The sequence below is a fragment of the Astatotilapia calliptera genome, chromosome 14, assembly GCF_900246225.1.
Source record: "Astatotilapia calliptera chromosome 14, fAstCal1.2, whole genome shotgun sequence".
In the NCBI taxonomy this organism is placed as follows: Eukaryota; Metazoa; Chordata; class Actinopteri; order Cichliformes; family Cichlidae; genus Astatotilapia; species Astatotilapia calliptera.
Genome location: NC_039315.1, coordinates 31,660,907 through 31,683,961, shown reverse-complemented (window position 1 = coordinate 31,683,961; position 23,055 = coordinate 31,660,907). Strand labels below are relative to the sequence as shown.

General features: G+C 40.6%; 1 protein-coding gene across 3 annotated transcripts; it reads left to right on the top strand.

The window, feature by feature from the left end:
• Positions 1–7,657: 7,657 nt before the first annotated feature.
• On the top strand, positions 7,658–13,996 carry LOC113036823 (uncharacterized). Of its 3 annotated transcripts, none has more exons than XM_026193346.1 (7): positions 7,658–7,842; positions 9,706–10,295; positions 10,590–10,769; positions 11,138–11,278; positions 11,546–11,600; positions 11,761–11,914; positions 12,984–13,996. In XM_026193346.1, the coding sequence occupies exons 1-7, from the start codon at positions 7,812–7,814 to the stop codon at positions 13,129–13,131; spliced, it is 1,299 nt and encodes a 432-aa protein (XP_026049131.1). In that variant the 5' UTR covers positions 7,658–7,811; the 3' UTR covers positions 13,132–13,996. The 3 variants fall into 3 exon arrangements, with proteins under 3 accessions (XP_026049131.1, XP_026049128.1, XP_026049127.1); XM_026193343.1 differs by lacking the exon at positions 7,658–7,842 and adding an exon at positions 8,754–9,461 and having other exon boundaries at positions 10,635–10,769; XM_026193342.1 differs by lacking the exon at positions 7,658–7,842 and adding an exon at positions 8,754–9,461.
• Positions 13,997–23,055: the final 9,059 nt, after the last annotated feature.

Sequence of the window (23,055 nt, the reverse complement as noted above, 5' to 3'; positions counted from 1 at the left end):
CCATGCAGACACTCAACATACGACCTAGTTGATATATCACTCAAACAATCAATCACTCAATCAATTTGTTAGCGCATCCAACAAAACATGTCTGAAAGCATTCCAACATCAAGGGCACAAATGACAACAGGGGCAATGAAAGTCATCTACTTTTAGTAGCATTGAGACATGATATTGCAATTGGGTAGAAACTGTGTTTGAGTCTGTTAGTCCTTGTGTATGTTGTTCTATACCGTTTACCTGAAGGCAGCAGTTCGAACATGGAGTGTCCAGGGTGTGAGGTGTCCTTTATGATGTTATGGGCTCTTTTGAGGCAGCGGGAACTGTGTACGTCTTTCAGTTTGAGGAGAGGGCAGCCGATTGTCCTTTGGGCAGCGTTGATTACTCCCTGGAGTGCTTTCCTCTGAGCCACTGTGCAGCTAGCGTACCATATGCCTATGCAGTACGTTAGTATGCTTTCGATGGAGGCTCTGTAGAAAGACACCAGCAGTCTCTGTGTGATGTTGTTCTTCCTAAGCACTCTCAGAAAGTACAGTCTCTGTTGTGTCTTTTTCAGTAGCTCAGAGGTATTCACACTCCAGGATAGGTTTCCCTCTATGCTGACTCCCAAGAAGCGGAAGTCTGCCATCCTCTCCACACAGTCGTCGCTGATGATTAGTGGTTGGATTTCTGTCTTGTGTCTTCTGTAGTCAATTATGAGTTCTTTGGTCTTTTTCGTGTTTAGGAGAAGGTTGTTATCCTTGCACCATGAAGACAGCCGCTCCACCTCATCTCTGTAGGCAGACTCATCTCCCCCAGATATGAGCCCCACCACAGTAGTGTCATCTGCGAACTTTACAATGGCGTTGCTCTGGTGGGCGGGGGTGCAGTCGTGTGTATAAAGCGAGTAGAGCAGTGGACTAAGCACGCAGCCCTGTGGCGACCCAGTGCTTAGATTTAGGGCTGGAGATGTGTAACATCCCACTCTCACTCTCTGTCTGCGGTCGGTGAGGAAGCTATTGATCCACTTACAGGTGCTGTGAGGAAGCCCTAGGTCTTTTAGCTTGGCGTCCAGTTTGTATGGAAGAATGGTGTTAAATGCCGAGCTATAATCCACAAAGAGCATACGCACATAGCTTCCTTGCCTCTCCAGATGTGTTAATGCTACATTGAGTGCTGTTGCTATGGCGTCCTCTGTCGATCGGTTTGCTCTGTAGGCAAACTGGTGTGGGTCAAGGCTGCTGGGTAGGGCTGCTGTAATGTGGTAACGCACAAGTTTCTCAAAGCACTTCATCACCACCGGGGTTAGTGCCACTGGTCTATAGTCATTTAGGCTAGAGATATGAGATTTCTTGGGCAAGGGTATTATGGTGGAGGTCTTGAGGCAGGGTGGGACGTTTGACTGTTCAAGGGATTGGTTAAAAATCCTGGTGAAAATATAGGCAAGCTGGTCTGCGCAGTCTCTCAGCACACGTCCTGGTACGCCATCTGGGCCGGCTGCCTTCCTCGGGTTAACAGCCCGCAGGGTGCGCCTCACTTCATGCTCCTCCAGAGTGATGATGGTACTGCTGCTGTGGGCTGTATGGTGTAGCTGTTCCTCTGAGGCATAGGGTGCAGTGACCTCAAAGCGTGTGAAGAAGATGTTCAGCTCCTCCGCCAATGCTGGCTGGTAAAAAAGGTACAAACAAAGGGCAAGGCAAACTGAAGCAAAATTAACACAAACCTAAACTGGGAAATCTAAACAAACAATAAGAAAAACCTAGACAAGAAACTTGGAAGCATGGCATAGGAAACATGGCGTGGACAACAGACGACCTGACAATCACACACTGAAAACAGAGGACTTAAATACACAGGAGGTGATTAGGGGAAGTGGCAACACCTGGGGAAATAGCTGGCACACATGAACATAATGACGTCACAGTGGGAGAGTAAAACTGAACACGATGAACACAGAAACGCCAGACCTCTTCACAATAAAACAGGAAACAGAGTGAGATATAGACATGACAACCTGAACTTGACAACATAAGCCACAGACATGAAATACATGAAAAGCAGGGGAGACTTAACATGGTGGAAGCACGAGGGGGAAATAATAACTAGAAACACTTAAGCATGATAACAAATGAACTTAGGAACCTGAAGGGCTTACATAAACTAAAACATCAAAAATGAACTAAAACTCAAAACACTGGGTCATAAGACCCAGGATCGTGACACTTTCACTTAATGTCTGAAAAAATGTCTTAAATTCAGAACTGGTAGCAAAACGATGACAGATGCTAATTATTCGGCTATGGCCTTAAATGAAGTTATGTGCGTTTTAATGCATCTACAAAAAAATCTGCATTCACATATATATTATGTTCGTAAATGACCTCATAAATTTGTATAGGCTATTAGAGATTTGTGGTTTTCATTCCCTTTAATGCCTCAGAAGGTCAAACTGATCCTCAAATAGCTCACTGCCGCCACACACCATTTATCAGTTTTGGGATAAAACTCTTCAGCTTCTGTCGCCCGTCCATGAGACTTCTACATTTCCACTTGGGAAATCCCTCTTATCCCTACTCTTCCTTCCCTTTGTCTCACTCTTCCATGTTTTCTGTCTTTCTTGTCCTCTTGCTCCCTTTCTCTCTGACTTAATCTTATCATCTATCGTTTAGTTTCCCTCTGTCACTGTTCCTCAGTTACTAAGCTGTACCCTCCTTCTGAAGGCACTCTGATGTGACGCAAGTGGTGACAGTTCTTACTCAACGGGACAAAAAAAAGTCCAAAAAGAACGAGTCAAATGAGGGTGGGGGTCTAACCATATTACTGTGGGAGATACTTTGATTATTCTTCTAATGTGTTTTGCTGCAATTCTATTTCAAGCCCTGGTGCCAGGCAGAAAAATTCAGCCAAGTGGAATAAAATAGAAAGGGGAATTAATAAAAAGGTTGCAGGTGGCACAAAATGACCATGCTGCCAGTGGTTCCTGTGTATCTGTGAACATTCATTTACATCAGTTGATAGTGATGGTTGCAGAGGGGGCAAGGCACTTTTACTTTTGTAAAAGTGTGCATTGAGCCATTAATATAAACTTGGTTTCTGTTTGCACACCTATCTAGTCCTGGAACCAGTCAGAACCAATCACCATCTAGAGAAGCAACAGTTTAAACCACAGCATAATGCCATTCTTAAATAAGCTCTGCATTCATTTCACATTTCAGATCTCTGACTAGAGGCTTTAAGCCAAAATCAACCAGATGCCCACCCACACTGACACAAAAAGTGGAATCCTTCAGATGGCCAAGCAACACACTTCTCCCTTTTACTGCTTTGTTTCAACAGATTTATAGACACACACAAACACCAAATTTTAGTTTGTGTGTGTGTGTCTATTCTTGTAAATGTTGTACGTGGGGATATTGTCAAATGCCATCTTAAAACATGTACACTTCTATTGTCCTTGTGTTTTTGTGTATCCTGGCATACATCTTAGCTCATACCTAGCCGAGCCGAGTGTGTGTGTGTGTGTGTGTGTGTGTGTGTGTGTGTGTGTGTGTGTGTGTGTGTGTGTGTGTGTGTGTGTGTGTGTGTGTGTGTGTGGATGAGAGAGAGTGAGAGAGAAAGAGAAAGAACGAGAGATGCGATCACAGAGCGCTGACTCTCACGGATGTCCTTCAGGTAATAAGATTTGTCACGTTGCCGAGGGTGGCCATCAGGTGGCGATGCTAAGCGGCTCAGCCTTGCCACAGAGGTCACCGGGACGGTATCCCAGAAACACCCTGGAGAGACTGAGGGGGTGGGGCAGCAGATGGAGGGCAGGCAGCGACACACTAATGACAAGACACTAATAACATCCATCGCCGCTGGGGTTGGTGTACAACATGCCATTAACGTGTACCACACCAGGCTAGCCAGATTATGCCAGTCCACTAAAGCTATTAGAGGGCCATCAAGCACGCATGTGATGTGCGTCCTCTAACTTAGAAAAAAGAGGGAGTGAGCTGAACAAACGAGGAGGGAGACAGTGCAGCTGGGGGTTTAGAAGTGCGTGATGTGTGTGACAGAGCTGAAAGAGATTATGATGAATATTAGAAGCTGTATAAGAGAGGAATGAAGAGTAAGAAGTGGCACGTCATTCCCGTCTTCTCCCTGGCTTCAGCTGATCTGCACTGGTTTGCTACCAACTGGAAAGAAAAAAACCCTCATACTTTTGATCCCCTGATTGAGCACTCAACCCTTTCTCCCCCGCCAGTGCCTGATTAGAAGAAAATTGTTGATTTATTGAGGATTTCTCCTCATCTCTCAATAACACTAATCCATTCCATTCCAGAGGTTGGCTATTAGGAAGCGGATCACGTTTTTTGGACCCTGATAAAGAAAAATCCAATCTGGATCTAGCCTAGAACTCAACGGTTTCCAATTAATGATGATGTACGACGCATTGAAAGCTAGCGTTCGAAAACTCATCCTGTATTTGCTTGCGACTTTGTGCCAGCGATGAAAATTGCAGCACATTACCATAATGTTAGAGGAAGTTAACAAATGAACCTGCAATGAATTCCAGGCAGGAAAGCTAAGGATGAGCTCTTCCCGGCCATACAAACCCTGTCCGCACCCCTCCCTGTTCTCCCAGCCTGCCTCCGCATGCCATTTTTCCCCCCTCGATGAGAAAGCCAAGAGCGAACAAGGAGGAGGGGAGGCAGCTGATGGAAAAGAGAGGGGAGAAAAATGACAGACATAGACAAAGGTTGATTAAATTGGTTTTCAATTCTGGGCTTCTCCGTCTGAAGCGACTGCATTAATTTGCTCCATTACATATTTGAGAGGCAGTGAGTGTATTAAGAGCTGCTGTATATCATATCAGTGACTGCTCTGAGAGCCGGCTGCCAAAATAAGAGCCCTAGGTCCATCTATTGGAGCATTAACCGAAGTGACTCAGCACACCCCGGCCTGAATGCTTCTCCCGCTTGATGTGAGGGACTCTTTGTTCGCTGCAGTCGCTCTTTTTTTTATACTGTAGGGAATATGATTCTGTTCTGTGTGTCAGACTTAACATGCTGATGAAAATGGAAGTGAGGGAGGCTTCTACTCAACAGATTAGTCAGTAGTTTCCATAGGTTTTAAATACTAAAGTTGTAAAGCTGCATTGAAGATTTGTTAGCACTTACTTTTACTTTTACATTAGTGCATTTATATTTGGTGCATTTAAAACAGCCACTCGGAGTCTTCAGCACAAATATAGGCTTCACACAAGTTTCCACAGAACTGAAAACAACCAGAGAGGCTGATTTAGAGATCCAATGCAAGAAGCAGCGGGCGAAGATCAACCAGCTCCAAGAGAGCTCCTAAAAGCTCAGAAACACCTGGGTGAGCAGGCTGCTGAAAACAAGGAAGAAGAAGAGAGAGCCCACTGTAAGATTGCATAGCTCAAAGCCAAGTTCTGCACCAGTGAGGCCTTTCATGAGCAAAATGATTTGAAAGCGCTAAACTTCAAATAAGAACTAGAAAATACCAAAGCTGCAAACCAACTGCATGACGCAGAGGCAGAGGACTGCTCTGCTAGCAAGACAAGAGAAAGAGGCCTAATTGGAAGATCTCGAGGTCCCGATTAAGACTACATCACAGGAAAAAAATTTAATGGTATATTACGGATATGTTTACTGTCAACAAACAAATAATTTTGGGTTTTTTCATAACCTGACTTTCCTTCAGGCATATTTGCTGTTGATATTTAATTGCATCTAAATTTGTGTTTGAGTTTTCTCTTTAACATTGTAGAGTGTTTACCTCGAGGTGTATATTGTTGTGATTTCTAGAGATCTGAGTTGAATAAGACAAAAAAGAGAGTGACTCACTGAGTGAAACGGGTATTATTACATCTCTTACCAATAGAAATAACAAACAAAGATTGAAATTAATGAAAGTGTCTTCTTTGTTCATCCCTGAGAAACAAAGTGAACTTTGAAGTGCAAAAGACCACTTAATGGCCAGCAGCCACTCGAGGCTGTCCAAGAGTAGCATGCTAACCTAGCAACTACAGCTAACCTAGCAGACGGTTAGCTGTAGCTGCTAACTGTCAGATAAGCGTCACTTCTTTTCATTTAAGTCAACTCTCCACTATGTTTGTGTTGTGCTGTCCTTTTGGAGCATTATTAATGGAATTAACAGACCAATAAGATGACTGACTTGCTTTCAGTCCACCAAAACAGGTGGAGTAACAAATCTAATATATTACTTACATGTATTATTTTTATGTGCCTCATTGTTAGTTAGCAGGTATCTGCGTCCTTGCATTACCTGTCCCTGGATTTTGAGGTGGGTTTTTTTTCCTTCTTTTTTTAACTATTCATTATTTTCTGTCTGTTTTTATTATCAAAACATTTTTCCCTCTTTATCTTTCTAACATTTAGAATTCAAAGAAGAGTCAATTCAAATAGGTATGACCAAATACTGTTTTGTCAATACTTCTGCAAGAAGTCTTAAGCTTTCTTGTAATTTCTTTAAGTAGCCTTCAGGGAATACTTCACCAAGCTTCTTGAAGAACATTCCAAAGCTCTTCCTTGGATGTTGGCTGCCTTTTATTTAGTTCTCTGTCAAAATAGTTTTTTTAACATGCAATATGGCGAATGCCAAATTACACAAGAACTGGACTGAAAAACACTGGCAAACCTCACCCTTTTCTCTTTGTTTCCTTTCCTTAAGAATGGCTGCTTGACAGCCACCCTTCCACTGAGACCATTTCTAATGAGGTTTTGGCAAACAATAGACGCATTAACTTAAGGGCCAGATGTATCTCTCAGGTCCTGATTTTTCCCTATTTCTTAAGGACATGACTTTCAGGTTTTGATCATCGGCTGTAGATACCTTTAGGTCCATCATTTCTTCTTGTGTTTTCCACTTGTCTGGTTTGTCCTCAAATTTGGTGTCCAGTGAGGACACACTGGAGAGCATACTGAGATATGCCAAGTTGTAGGCCAATAGTTCTTTGGGAATCACCTTGTTGGTTCAAAAATTGTATTATGCCTGTCAAACTGTGTTTGGCAATTTTCATCAACTCCATTAAAGAAACTGAAAGAAAATCTGTTTTTGTGCTAGTTACTCACTGTAACCCCTGACTGTTCTCATTTTCCTGTTTAGGTTCGAAGGCAAAGTTTGTGTACACTGTTAAAAAAATCCGTAAATTTAGGGGTCCCTTTACCGTGGATTTGCTACGGATTCGCTCCGTTTTGCGAAATACGGAAAGTTTGCTGTTGCGCGAGGCAGAATTTTCTCCCCCAGCCAGAATATTCCGACGCCATTACTTTCAGTGCGGTCAGTGCCTACCTAAATTTCTGCAAGTCACAAGGAAAGTTGGAAACAGGTTGGTTGTGTGGAATGAGAATGAGAATGGAGTGCCACCTTGTTCCCCCTCGTACATTAAATTGGTCTCGATAGGCAGTTGGTAGTGGTGTGTATGTGAGTGGACGTTTGCTGCTAGCTGCGTTAGCATTAGCTAGCCGCCTGCGCTTCGTAAGTACGTCAAAAACCATTTTTTTCCCTCCCTCTTACATGAAATTTGGTCTCGATAGTCAGTTCGTAGCCGTGTGTGTTTCATGGTAACATTTGAATGTGTGGGTTTTGCGTTATTTTGAAGCGTGGTTTGCCCAACTAAAGTTAACGTTAGCCCATAAGTTGGATGCGCGCGTTTGTGTGTGTGTAAATTAGCCACATGTGTGTATTGTTATAGCTCGCTGTGTTACGTTAGCATGCAACTGAACATGGTAATAATTAAAAGGGGTGATAGTTAAGTAGAATCAGATTTCATTGCAGAAAACATTGCAGCCCAAAGAGAGTGGCCCATGCAGCCCAACGCAGATTACTTATTTGAAGGTACCTGAAAAGTGAATATGCTTCACTGTGCTGATATAAATTTATTGTTTTCATATTGATTCTGTTCTGATTCTGGCTATCCGTCAATTGGCAAATTCAATCTCTTAAAAATGTTGACTTGTAACATTTGTGGCTTTAACGCTCGGTCTTCGACTGATTACTTGAAACACTGCCGAACACACAGAAATAATAATAATGTATCTTTTTTATGTGGCCATAGGGATTGCAGAAGGAAGTTTAACACATACAGTAGCCTTGCTGTGCATATGTCACGAGCTCATGTAGACAGAAGGAGCACACAAACATGGAACCGTAATGTGTCTGTACAGTTAAGGTGCTTGTTTAATTTTTGCAGCAGTGAATATGATGATCTTAAAACTTTAAAGTGTCATTTGAGTGGTCACATAGATGAGGGTTTGACTGTAACATGTCCCTTTGATGGATGTTCTAAGACATTCAATGTAAAGTCATCCCTAACGCATATTTCCAGATACCATAAAGGGTGGGATGTTACCAAGATAGCCCCAGTTCATATATGTGAACTAACAGAACGGTCTTTCCAAGGTGAAGGATCACATGTAGAACCTGAAGAACCTGAAAGTTTTAACATTGATGCAGAACAAAGTGATAATTTCTGCAGTGATCAAGTGAAAGACAACTTCACAGAGAGTCTTGCTCAGTTTTACTTGGGTTTACAGGCAAAATATTTGGTTCCAGCCTCCACAATAACAGAAATAGCAAATGAAATGAGAACTATAAGTGATATTCAACAGGAATATACTGTGGATGCACTAGCCTGTGAACTGGGGCAGTATGGTGTTCCAAGGGAGACTGTAACATCTCTTGGGAATAGTATATACGAGCAGAGCCCTATGCACAAGGCATTACATTCTTATTTTAAAAGGTGCATTAGGGCAAGTAAGAACTTCATAAATGTAACCAAGTCTCTGGCTGAACGGCACCAGTTGCTTCAGGCTTATCAGTCTTGTGGTACCTTGTTTCGTTCCCAGGTTCATGTCTCAGACTCAACACGGTTCTATCCAGAGCTCTATGACCAGAACATAAAGACAGTGGTTGGAGAATTTGATTTGAACTCAAGTAACTCAGTTGTCACAGAGAGTGTGCAGGTTAAAGGCACTACATATGCAAATTGAATGCTGGTCTTACTGAGCTACGCAAAAGGACTACTGCAGTTAGGACAAATAGCAAGCATTTTTGTAAAAAATGAAACTACTGTCCTACTTTTGCTTCGAGGGAAAACTGCCAGCTGGATACCTGATCTTGGACTCTATGAACTTGATGAAAATGCTTCTGACCTGTTCAGTTGCCATGATTTGAACAAACTTGATGATTATCATCCACTTTATTCTTACCAGAGAGGTACTCGGTGGCTCATTCCTCTTAAACACACACCAACATGGAACTTGTGAAAAACTATGTCAAGAAAGCAATGCCATCGCTCAGTAGCGATCAGATGGATACACTCACGGCTAAACTGGAGGAATTAGGAGTTCTCTCTGTAGATGACCTGAGCCTTGTGGACCCGGAGGACATTAAAGACACTCTGCCATTCATTCAGTGCAAAAGATTCGTCAGAGCTGTCAAAGCATTGGAAGCAGGTGAGTTTTTGCCCCTCTGTTTTAATGCAAGTTTTCTGAAACTACAAAGGTTTATTCCAAAAATGCAAAATAAAAGTTGCCATCAGCTGTACATGGCAATAATTACTCTATAATTGGTTTTCATAATTAGGTCCATTTGTATTCCTGGTTGACCCAAACTGGACATTGAGGACCAATGTATTAATTGATTTGCAACAATTGTGATGTGTTTAATTTATGGAGATGTTTGTCATGTCATCCATAGATTCACAAACTCCACCGCAGTTCACCCGGCCTGGCCCCTCATCAACACCTGAACCACAGAGGTTTCAGCTGCCCTCAACACCACCTGAGACATCCGACTCCCCATCCCAAGACGCATATTCTGTACCATGGCACAAATTTCCCTCAAAAGTCATGGATGAGTTGCGTGAAAAAAAGTACATAATGGGGAAAGACAGACGAGAGATGGTTCGGATCGTCGCTGAAGATTACCTCCATAAACACCCAGGAAGACCTGGTAGACAAAAGCTGAGGGAACTCGCCAGTATGATTGTAGGACAATATCCTGCCTCCTTCAAGCTGACAGAGCCGTTTGGAAACAAACCTTTTGCAAAAGATGGTTCTGAAACTCTCTTTCGTCAGCTGGAACACAGAATTGAAAATATGAAGAGGCCACAAAGCTCACTGAAGAGGCAAGCAGGGGGTGAAAATTCAACAAAGAAAAGGCCCAGGAATTCAGATCTGTATGGATGTGTGGCGTGGGATCCAATCATTGAGGGGGCCGTGTGTAGAGAAGACCTGCTGTCTAAACGAGATGAGTTGAAACGTGCCTTTCAAACCCAGGATCTTCAGGTGGGTCTGCAATCATCCATTACAGATACAGAAAGCTTTATTAATCCTCGAAGGGCAATTCGGTTCCTACAGTCCACCATCTAGACATACAACCATTCACACAGCAATAGTATATAGCAGGAGTAATGTGATAAGGTCTGGGTCCAAGTACAATTTAGGACACATTGTGAAATTGTAGATCGTCTGTAGATCACTATGCCCATAGTCAATTGAAATTGATACCCCGTTTTATTATTTTAATTGGTTAGTTTGACTAACTGTTCGACTGTTTGTCTAACTGCCTCATATCTTTAGGAGTCATCTGTTCGAAAATTGATGACTGAAACATATCCCATTCAGCGTGAAATCCTCAACGATGATGATACCACTATTGCCGTTGTAAAGGACGAGTGGCCGTTCCTGTTTGAAGTTCCTCACCTGTTTGATCATGCATCTAAACTCCTTGGCTTCTCTGTACAAAACAAGCTGGCACAGGTGTGTTGTTATTGTTATTATTATGATTGTGCTGTGCTGCTCCATATGGAGAGAATTTTGTCTTTATTAATCAATCAGAAAAAGATTTGCAACCAAAAAGAGAGTTGAGACCAAAAAAGATAAACTGGCAACCAATCAAATAGAATAACTTGGATGAACAATCAAATGGAATAGATTTGAGACCAAAAATCAGGAAGTGACAACCAAAAAAGCAGGACATTTGAGATCAAAACAGAACAGGTTGCAAATGAAAATGAAATAATTCATTTTTATTTTTATTTTTTTCAAAATTCTCTCCATAGCTCCAAACGAAAATGAGTGTTAGTCTTATGTACTTGTACAAAATTAACACCTTGAACCTTGAACAGGAACTTTCCAAAAAAGAAAAGGGGATCAATGACTTCCTTGACTCCAAAGGGATGAAGATGGGCGAAGGTCCAATACAGCTCATCTGTGGCATTTCAAAATACTTCAAGGAAGACTCTTATAAACTCTTCCACAAAAAAGAGGTAGATGTTGTAGATTTTAAACTGTGTGCAAGATAATTATTTGCATCCAGTGGTGAACCAAGTAACCAACCACAGTAGGAAGTATAGATTCCCCTAATTGTGCTGCTGATATTCTCTATAAACTCTCTATCTATAAACTATTTACATTAATGTTTTTGCATAATGGCTACCTCTGTCTGATGAAGACACTAGCAGATAGTCAATTTGCCAGCAGGTTTGTGTGTACTGGAAACATTAATTCATGTATTATGTCTGTCACCAAAACAGATCTCTGCAGATCCTGAAGTCGAACTCCCAGTGACCCCATGCATCCTAATCAGAGGTTTGTAGTTAAATCTTTTTTTGTATCCCAGCAAGCTGTTGTTAGCTGTTGTTATAAGCTGTTGTTGTGTCATATTTATTAAAGAAATGTTTTGCTTGCCTTAAAATATAGGATTTTTTTTTTTTTTGTAAATGGTACATGGTTTTTATCTGTGTTTAAGGTGACCAGCAATTCAAGATTGCTGTTGATGGGTTACTTGTCAATGACCACATCACCTCTCCCATTGTGGCCTTGAGCTACGTCTTCTCCATGTTTTATGTCTGGAACGTCCAATACCCACCGGAGATGGCTTTTACTCTCGAATTCATGCAAAGGTAAGCACTCATTGTTTGGAAATACTTTGTAAATGTGACTTTGCCGTGCCTTTCTGCACCTGACCTGCTTTTTGTCAATCTACACTAAACCCGTTTGTCTGAGATGTACAAGCTCAAAATGTGTCGTCACATGCTGTGAGCTTTTAGATCAGCTGTTATTGGCTTATGATCCCCCTGAATATGGATTTGTTCAGAGATTTTGTAGCTCCCTGTTGAAGACTATTGTTGGAATAAATGTGTCATATCTTTTTAAAGGGCAGGTAACATGCTTTTTGCTTTAAATAGTGTCCTAAGTCAATCAATAACAAAACAAACATAACATGATTCCAGTTGGGAAATGGAGCAAAAACACATTTTTCTCAGAATGGTTTGAGCTATCTCTTTAAAACCATTAGCACCTGAGACCAGGTTATGTCAGTGGTGGTCAAACCTTTTCATGTCAAAGACACACAAACTGAAATTTATTTGGCTGCAGACCCCAAACTCAAAATATGTTGTTCCAGGGACCCCCTCCCCCCCCCGAAGGAAAGACTAAACATATTAATTTAAAAAATACTACATAGTGGATTCATGCCCAAATGTTAATACTTGTACTGATGTGTAACGTGCACTGAATGTCACAGTTTCTCCACTCCATGTTTGAATAACCCCCAGGACAGTCCGTGTTCAAATGTGCTGTTACACCTTTTGATAGGACAATGTCAACTGTGTTTTCTATCCCCTTCTGTGTTCTGTGCATTTATAATATCCCTGCATACACATTGAGGATGCATGCTGTCATGTGTTGGTGATAAGCAGACTTCTCACCCTTGCAAACATTTCTGTATATGCACAGTGTGAATGCATGTGTCTTGAAAAGACAAAGGAAGAGAGCTTAGCCACTGGCACCAGCACCACAACAACATTGGGTTCTAGACAGATGGTCAACTAGAATGATAGAGAGGTTCACACATAGGGGCATATTGAAGAAAACAAATGTAGGATTTTATTGAACTGCTCCACTCCTGTCAAGCCACACTACATGTGCAAACTTTGTCTGCATATCACTATTGTTTTTTTTTTCCCTCAGAGTTTTCTTTGGGGTCAATCCTGAGCGAGGCTCCAAGGCAGAGAAGAAGGGGAAGAAACGGCACTTCATTCCTCCACAGGTGTGCAAGCTGGTTTCTCAGCTGAAGGAATCTGAATGCAAGCAGAAGGAATCTGAATGGGCCATTTGAGCTGTTCTCAGAGCTCAGAAAATACCTTTTTGGACTGAATGTACACACACACACACACACACACACACACACACAAAGGCAAATCCAAAAACATGGGGCTTGGGAGTAGAAATACAGATTTTTACAGTATTAGGTGAGTTCAGATGTTTTAACTAGATGCCCACAACACACATGCTGCAGTTTCAAATCCCCCATGTTAAGGGGGAGGGAAGGTGGGTGATATTTGTCATTCCAGTTAAGCTTTTCCTGTCATTGTGGAGTTGGAGGTGTACGTTTTAATTTTTTTTTAGTTTTAAGTTGTTTTAAGAGTTTTAAAAATCTCTTTATGGCATGTTGCACAGTCATCCTTCTAAGGTCATGGTTGTTATTGCTGCACTGATGTTTTATAGAAAAGTTGTATAATGTAATACTTCTAATGTTCTATTTGTTTTTTGTAGAAAGGTCAGCCACTGGTTGCAGAGCTCTGCCTGTCGGTGTGATATGTGGAGTTGGAGGTGTAGGTTTCTGCATCCTCCTGGAGGGGGCTCCTCATTTTGCACTGACAGGTGAGACAGCAACAGCAATGCTGGCAGTTTTATTGTCTTATTTTGTCATTGTCTTTAACAAATCAATTTGTTATTAATGCCTGTCAGCCTGTGGATGCTAAAAAGTTGCTAGATTTGGCATCTCCCTGTTAAAGGACATGGCTGTACTTCTTTGAGAAAACAGCTGGTTTATGTATGTAAAATTTCTCTGAATGTGAAGGTGATGTTCTGAATGTTTTAATGGTTGTAGTGTAAATATTGCAAATCATTCACCACAAAAAGTGAAATCACTTTAAAGCACTGGCAGCTGTTAAAGGAAATAAATAATTGCTGTGATTCTACATTTGTGCTTTATTGATGGTAAACGGTATAGAGAATGGTACAGAATTAAACATTTTAGGATGACTGAAGTGTCCGTAAATGGTATGGATTGAGTACTTAAATAATACGAAATATTCCATTTTAGGTTTGATGGAACTGTCCGTAAATGGTAAAGAAAAAGTCAGGTAAATCTACGGAAATATCTGTTATAGGGTTTACGGAATTGTCTGTGCAATAACGCCGAAATTTATGGAAAATACGGAATTTTCCATTTTAGGTTTGACGGAAATGTCCGTCAATGGTACAGAAAAACTCGGGTAAATCTACAGAAATATCCGTTTTAAGGTTTACGGAAGTGCCCGTACAATAACGGAAAAAGTGCTGGTAATTAATTACCAGCACTTTTTCCGTTTTATAACGGAATTTTTTTTAACAGTGTACACTATAGGCGACAGAAAATAGTTATTAATTGTACAATTCTCTGTCACTGTATTTGTCCTACATAACAGATTCAAAATGAGTACATTCATTAGAATTAGATTTAGAGTGGTATAATATTTGTATTCTCATGTACTAATATTATTGTATTACTATATTAATGCAGCACAAGGTTTAGTTCATTTGTGAAAACATTTTTAGTAGACTTGTCCTTCAAGAAGCTACTTTTTTATTTCTTACGTTGAATATATTTCAATTTTATTTGAGTAAAGAAGTTGATTCAGTGCTTTTACTGGAGTATTTTTTTGACACGGGTATCTGTGAGCTCATTATGTACTTAAGTACATAATGTCTGTACTTTTGCCACCTCTGCTGATGTGTAGTTAAGCTCAAATGTTACTTTAGTAACAGTTTATCCTTTTGTGTTTCAAATTGGTGTAGTATTTACTACTGCAGATGTCCCTAATATTTCTATTGCCTGGTGAAGTTTCCGAAATTCAATGCTCATACTTCTTTACAAATTTAAGTCAACAGGTTGATTTTAAATAAAACTAAAAACTTTTTGCACGCCTTCACTGTCGCACACCTGTTCTAACCAGGTAGATCTATTTCATAGCAAACATTTTTACTGGACACAAAAAGAATAATCAACACTATATAATATAATCAAGTTACTGAAATTATACTGATATCTATTTCTTATAAGTACCACAATTATCGTAAATAATAAACCAATTTGATGGCCCCGTTTTTTGAAACTTATTAGATAGCAAAGTTTATCTGCTTGTGAAGCGATGTAATATTAACCCAGGTTCCTGAATGTGGTGTCTGTTGTGTTAACTGAGGCTCCTCTTTTTGCTGAGCTGCAGTGCTTTATTCCTTAAAACTAATCTGACAAATCAGAGCTTGTAGCACACCTTTGCCATTGGCAAAATATCTACACAGGTGCATTTTGCTCTTTTGACCTGCTGAAAAGCTTTGTTCTTTGCTTTTTTAAAAAAGACTTGAAGCTCCAATCGCTGTTCAGTTTTCATTGTCAGCCCCTACAGCTTCTTGTTAGCATTATACACGTGTGGCATAGACATTATAAAAGGGCACTCAATTCAGTTTTATTTATAAGGCGCCAAATGACAGCAACAGTTGCCTCGAGGCGCTTGATAATTGTAAGATAAAGATCCTACAATGTTACAGAGAAAACCCCAACAATCAGACGGTCCCCTTTGAACAAGCAGTGAACAGGTGACAGTGGAAAGAAAACTCCCCTTTTAACAGGAAGAAACCTCTGCAATGACAATCACTATACAGTATGATAGCACTCATAGTGCAAATTATTACTATTTTAATCTGTGATAAAATGTAAACGCAAGGAAACACTGACATGTGAGCTCACGTCCACGTTACAGTTGCCACAAGCTCATCACAACCATGTTCAAATCACCAAGATGGTGACGGTGAAAATGTTTAGCTTAATGCTTCACAACAGGACTTCGCTAACACATGGCTGATATCACGGTGGCCATGTCCACCTTTTCTACTGTCTACAGTAACACATCTTTAAGCTAAGTTTTTAAAAACTCACAGTGTACACTATAGTGAGAGAAAAGAATCACTCTTTAGTAGCACAATTTGTATATAACAAATAATCCAACCTGCACAGCAAAATATCAATAACTAACCTTGTTTAGTGGGCGGTGTCATTTCAAAGTTCTCTTAGCGTCTTCCTGCCAAATGAACGTCTGCAGCCACTCTGATTGTTTTACTGGAGCTGGAAAGACGTGGGCCATTTTTAACTGTCAGCAGTGCATCAGTGCTTTGCTTTTAGGAAACGTTTGGGCCCAGAATCACATCAGACTTAAGCAGATAGGCAGCCACAAGCCATTTTTTTCTGCTGAAAGATAATAATCTAAACATATGCAGAAAATGCTCGTACATAAAGAAAAGATGCAGGACCGCATCATGACTCAAATGAATGACGGGGAATCGAAAGAAACTAAAAGCACTAATGCCTTGCAATTACCTCTATGGCCACTATTCAGAAAAATCCAGTAAAACGCAGTTACAGAGTCTTTGTGGTCTCTCAGTCTTGCAGTTCAACAGCCAATGCTCCAAATTGACGCCAACATATTATTTTCATTTAAACTTTCAAATTAGTCTTTCTCCTTGACTATAGCATGCATGTAAAGAAGTAACTTTGCCAAAGAAGAAAATGCAACATATTATTCACTATGATAGATTACCTATCTCAGGCAAGTTCTAAGTTTCTCAAGTTGATTTTCATATGGAAATGAATGGAAACCAGCGGTTGCCTGGAGGGTGGGAAATCAATCTAAAAACTTATTGTATGCTTTGGAAAACAGTCAGCAGGAATGTAAAACACAGGCGATTTGTACTTAATGGGCTGAAACATGTAAAAACATTGGCACGGTCCTGTTAAATAAGCGCCGGGGCTACAGACTTGCTGTTTATTAAAAAAGTAATAATAAATTACCAACATTTTGCCTGATGATGTACTGCAGGCTTTCCCCAATTACAACTTTTATAAAGTCATGGACAAAAAAGGAATAGTATGATTAGAATAATAAGACTTTTTTTAGTTTGAGGAACTTATGATGGATCACAAAAGTTGAAACATGTTTCAACATTTGAATGACTGATAATAGGAATAATGACTGAATGAGAATGTAAATCAAGGTCAAGCTTACCAACCTAGGCCCTGACACACACACACACACGCACACACATGGTACCCCGCCCAGTCCCCCCGCCTGTGTTTGTGCATGTGAAAGGGATCTCTTCAGAGCTGTCACCACTCTTTCAGCAGCGCTATTCATTGTGTTTTTCCATTCGAAGAGCGTGCAGGTGTTTACTGTAAGGAGGGGAAGAAAAGAAGGGATGGAAACAAATGTCAGTGGCCTCAATGCCTGGGGAGCAGATGGAGAGGAGGACGGAGACAGAGAGACCCAGAGCAAGAAGCAAAGTAAAATAAAGCAAAGATGAAGAGAAAGAGAGAGAGACGGGAGAATGGGGTCAGTTATGAGCAGAGCCCGAACCAAATGTTGTTTTCTATCTGCAAGACAAAGGGGGAAAGGAAAGAATCTGATCCCAGTGATGCTACAGACCACCCAATAGGTGGGGGGTGAACTTCCAGAAAAGGAGATATACAGAGGCCGGTACCAGACCTCCACTGTGGTAAAGTTAGAATAATTTGTGTGTGTGAGAGAGGAGGAAATAGAAGAATTCTTGAATATAATTCTTAGTGACGTAAGACGAAGATAAGAAAAGGTACATTTGTTTTTGTCAGAAAAATAATTGGACTCGAAGTATGGTTCAGTTAGATCATATCTTGGATGCCCATAAAAGTATGTCTTACATAATAACAAACTCTCTCCTCAAGAGTGAGTTCTTTAATGTGTTTTTTGTTGCTGCAATACAACGCAGAGAGAAGCTAAATAGTGGGGATTCACACATGCACTGAAGATTTTAGAAGAGTTTAACTTTTCAAGCTATAGCGCAGGTAATAGCCAATCAGTCACAATTATTTAAGTGCTCTAAAAAAGCAGCCGCCTATACAGACTGCATTATGACGACACCTGAGAGTAAGATGGTTATTTTTGGTGAAATGCAGTGCTGTGCAAGAACAGTGTAGTTATAGGCAGCTAGCGTGGCTCTGCTAATTGAAACTTTTAGCTAGCCTTGTCAGTGATTAGGTTTTGTTGCTACGACAGCAAAGATACAACCACCAAATATCAGCTAACGCAATGTTTAGGACTGCTTCCTCACCATAAGCTAGCAACCACTCTCTGCCTTGTTTATATTTTTGGATTGCATAACAACCTCGCCTAGCAGAGTGCATAACTGCATGAAAGAAAGGGTATGATTTGCTGCTATTTTTCAGCTTTATTTTTTTACTTTTTCTTTTTGGTCACAATCTGGTTATGGTTAGGTACCAAAAGTCATCACTGTCGCTTTAGGCCTAGATAAAGTTAATGCTTTTGGTTAGAAGATCACTGCAGCAGATTACTTAACAGGGAAATCATCCACTGGTAGAAATTGGTACAAGACACTCAAGACTGAAGAGTGTCAACAAATGCAAAAAATGTACTTCTTTTGTCCAATAAAGGCTACTACACTTGCCTTTTTGATTCATCTTGGTGTCAAATCATCCACGTTCAACAATGCAAGTGTCATCTTTAGAAGCCATAGTAATTGCATATGCTTTTCTACTCTCCCAGAGCACTCAAAGCACTTTCTACAACACGCCTCATTCACTCATTCAAACAAACACTTTCCTCTATCCTTAAGTGCTTTAAGTTGTGTTGGCAATACTTCCTGGGACATGCATCCTGTTTAGTAACTTACTGTTTCTGGGATCTGCAACAAGCATGCTTGAATGTTGATGCAATTACAGGACCTAATTTGCTGCCATTGACTATGAAGCTCGGTTTGAGCAATGTCGCAAGTTGATCACATGGTGCTATAGTAGACACGTTGTTAAACATGTATCAGAAGTTATTTTGGTAAGGTGGTAAATTTGACCTTTATAGCCGTTATTTTCTGTCAGGCTGTTTACAGTGGATGTAAGTTGGCTGCAGAACCAATCATTAGATTCAGTCACAATATTTTGCATTTTAGGATGTTATTAGGCTAAATTAGTATTATAGGTTGTATTGAAGGACACAGAGGCTAAATATCGTATTCATTCTGTTTACAGTTTTCACCGCTGCATGCAAATGAGAGAAGTCACGCAGTAAATGGTCAGTCTTACTGCATGCCTCCCACTTGTTATTTGCTGTGGTTTAACTCTGTGTTTAGTGAGAGTTGCTACACCCTGCAGGAGAACACGACATCCTCTACTTGCATCTCTTGCACAACACTAAACCCTAAATCTAGCTGTGTTTGCATCAGTGTTGTTAGTTGCGAGTAAAAAAGTGCTGTATACGGTTCCAATCACATCAAACACTAACCTTAGGAACTTGATAGTCTACATTACATTAACTACATTCAATTAAGTACAAACATACATATTTTGGATCCTGCTTTCACTTTTGAAATGTTTCTTTCATCTGCTGAACTTTTTGAAAGTGTTAACCACCTGTAACAAGCTTCTGCAATACATGCTTGGTTATCACCGATATGTGTCCTGCAGCAGCGACAGCAGAATATACTTCGTCTCAGTCCTGAAAAATGATATCAAGGGGTCCTCGGAGCATTAAAATGTGACGCCCAGGGGTGCTGACCAGGTGTCAGTATGTGACAGTTTGGGGCTAAAAACAGGTTCCTCCAGCTGCAGCTATTTACAATAAAAAAGTGGTGTGAAATTCCTATTAGCTGCTATTTAAACTGGCAGTGAACCTGGAGCTGCACCTCCAGCCAATCAGAATACCACCTAATGAATTCCTGCTGGAGGACAGAGGGGAATCTAGTGTGTAATGGAATATTTGCAGAAAAAACCCCAAAGCATTTGATGAATAAAATGCCTCAGATCTGTTTAGAATAGACTTTATCTTTGATACAGACGCACACATATACGAGCCAGTTTTGTAAATACACATCTCACGTAAGGTGAGGTGTATTTGGATTCAAGTTGGTAAGGCAACTGGTTCCAATTTGCGTCATACTGTCTGCAAAAAGAGCCAAACTGGCCTGCTGATGCTAGCATGGAAGGATACTTTAGACTACAAACTCATTTCCCAGATCAGTGCCATTAGTATCCCTGCCAATGTCATGGAGGATTTTCTTCATCTATCCACTCTTGTCTTGACATTTAACCTTAATGTAAACAAATACCATTTCACACAAAAAAGGAGGAAACAGGTACACATTCATCTGCTCATGACATCCCTCATTTCCTCTCCTCGCTCGCTGCTGAAGTCACACCCTTCACGGCTTCAGCCACTGCCTGGGGTCAGGGGTCACGCCCACAATCCCCCAGGCAGTGCTTTGAATTCTCATCCCAGTTCCCTGGCAAATGGTTCAAACATTGATCAATAAATGTGAGAAGTTATTTGTTTGTTTGGTTTTTTGATCACGATTCCAACAGAGGGTGGAAAGTTTAGATTATCAGTGCAATCTGAGCATCTTTAAAGGCCTGCGCACAAATATGGAGGCGGCAGTAAAGTGTGTTGTGTGTGTGTGCGCGCCCTCCTTCCTTGTTGTAAATCCCCCCCTCCATCCATCACATTAGCCTAATGAAAAGTAATAAGAGCGCTCCAAATGATCTACTCCCTGAGGTTGCCTCGAAGCTGTGTGAAATAAGATAACATTAACCTGAGTTATATGGGCTGCCAACGGGAAGTGCCATAACTAGTGACGCATGCATACACTCATGACCGCACAAATGTATACACGCATCCATCTTATCTAGTGTTTACTTCCCAACTGGGAGTCACTGTGTCACAGAGACACCATAAACTAGCATCGATATGAAACAATAATAAACACAATTCAAAGTAGGAACAGAGCAAATATACATGTAGTGTCTTTGTGTTTGCAGGAAGATGCATGTGTGTTTAGATATGTGAATTTTACTCTCCTCTGTGTGCACGTTTTTATTGTTTCGCTGTAGCTTGCGTGAAGAATGAAGGCTCACATGTGCGATTGGTTCAAAAACGGCTAATGGATTTCCGGCTCACAGTTGGTATTTTAATGAGGTGAACAGTAATCACATTTCTATAAGTGTGTGAGAAATGAGCGATGGCATGTCGCATTGCTCAGGAACACATATGAAACCATCATTTACAAGTTAAGCTAATTGTTCACGCACTTGAGTTCGACGATGTGCAATGCAAAATGAATCAGATGTACAACAGTTCTTGCTGTTACATGAACATTTTCATCTCTAAAGGGTTATTTGAGTGTGACAACTCACAAGTGATCTCCCCTGAATGACCCCATCTCTGTATTAATATTAATAAGCAAATTTCTGTATTAAATTGAGTAACCGCTGTTGTGTGTAAATGCACTCAGCTCTCTTAAATTGGAAATGACCACATGGATAATTCTGGTAGGGAACACTGAAAGTATTTCTACCAGCAGCTAAAAGCAACACAGCTCAAACTTCAGCTTGTGTTAATTCTTTTAAAACCACGAGTATATTTCCATCCACTGAAATATGCTGAAAGTCTGATTTTTAGACTTTGTCTTATGTACTGAAAAACAAATCTTTCATTGGTTTTTGAGGCTTTTTCTTCTTTGGTGTCAGATTTCTTTGGTTAGCTTGAGAGAAAGAGATTGAAGGTGAAATGGTGTCTCGAATGGGATTTATGGTTCTACATAACGTAGATCTACCTACACTTGCATAGCAGTTTTATCTGCAGAGAGGCAGGAATTCAAATAATGTACAAGCTGCTCTGTAGCCCAACATCAATGACACTATTTATTTGTAGAAACGTGACCAGTAGCTTGAAGAAGAAAGTAAACAAAGTGCTGCAGTAGATAGCACAAACATAAAGAAGACTAGTCCTCATGTTCCACATAGTTTTCACCGTATCCCCTGTTTACAGCACCCATAGTTGATGAAACTGGACAAGTAGATCCCAAAAAAAAGAAATGATCCAGGGTAGACCTGATACAGCACCTTAGGGATACATCTGGCCCTTGAGTTGATCCATCTACTGTTCTCCTCATAAACAGCTCTAATGGAAAAGTGGCTGCCACGAAGCCATTCTTAAGGAAAAGAAACATGGAGAACGGGCTGAGAAATGCCAAATTACACAGCAGCTGGGCTGAAAATCAGTGGCAAAAGGTGGTATGGAGTGATGAATCCAAATTTGAAATTTGCTCTCTTTATGTACACAGAAGTTCAGGAGAGAGAGATATATCAGCGTCTACAGCCATCTGTATATCATGGTGGAGGCTCCGTCATGATTTACGGCTGGATTGCAGCCAGTGTTTTTGGAGATCTTTTAAAAATCGCTGAAATTATGAAAACAGAAAAGTATCAGATTTTGATCCACTATGTGAAAAAATTTGCAAAGCTTCTGATTGCAATGACTTCATACTTCAGGATGTTGATATTCCCAAACACACTGCCACTGCAGCAAAAACATACCTGGATCAAGAAACATACAGCGGAACAATATCAGTACCAGAGGCTGGACGTCAACATTACTGAAGCAGTGTGGGATCAGAACAAAAGGCAGCCAACATCCAAAGAGGAGCTTTGAATGTCCTTTGAGAAGACTGAAGAACTATTCTGTCTAAATAGTGCAACAGATTAGGTAGTTACTTATTTAATGTAGTATGACTTACAGTAATTTCTCTATATGCATGTATCTATTGTTGTCTATCTAACGCTTTAGAAGTGTCAGAGAGCATTCTACCCTATTTGGCTACAAACTTCAGCTTAATGGAAACGACATTAGTGGTATTTGAGAAACGGCTTAAATGCATATATCTTTTAAATAAAGTATTCAGGGACAACAAATCATCCTCACAGTCATACACGCAAACAGGTAAACGAATGCAGGGAAAATCCACACAGTTCTACATCAAGGCAGCAGATTTGAGGAGGAACACTTCAAACCACCTGGTGAAGACCTCTGCTAACAGCTCCATCTCTCTCTCTCCGTCTTTCTCTGTGTCTCTCTCATGCTCTCCTTCTGTCTCGCTCTGACAGATTTATTAAGAGGCTGGGATCAGA

Coding starts and splice junctions, on each gene's coding strand:
- LOC113036823 (XM_026193342.1), top strand. CDS start 9,260: ATGGAACTTGTGAAAAACTATGTCAAGAAAGCAATGCCATCGCTCAGT. Junction 9,462..9,705: donor TGTCAAAGCATTGGAAGCAG/GTGAGTTTTTGC, acceptor TGTCATCCATAG/ATTCACAAACTCCACCGCAG. Junction 11,601..11,760: donor CCCATGCATCCTAATCAGAG/GTTTGTAGTTAA, acceptor TCTGTGTTTAAG/GTGACCAGCAATTCAAGATT.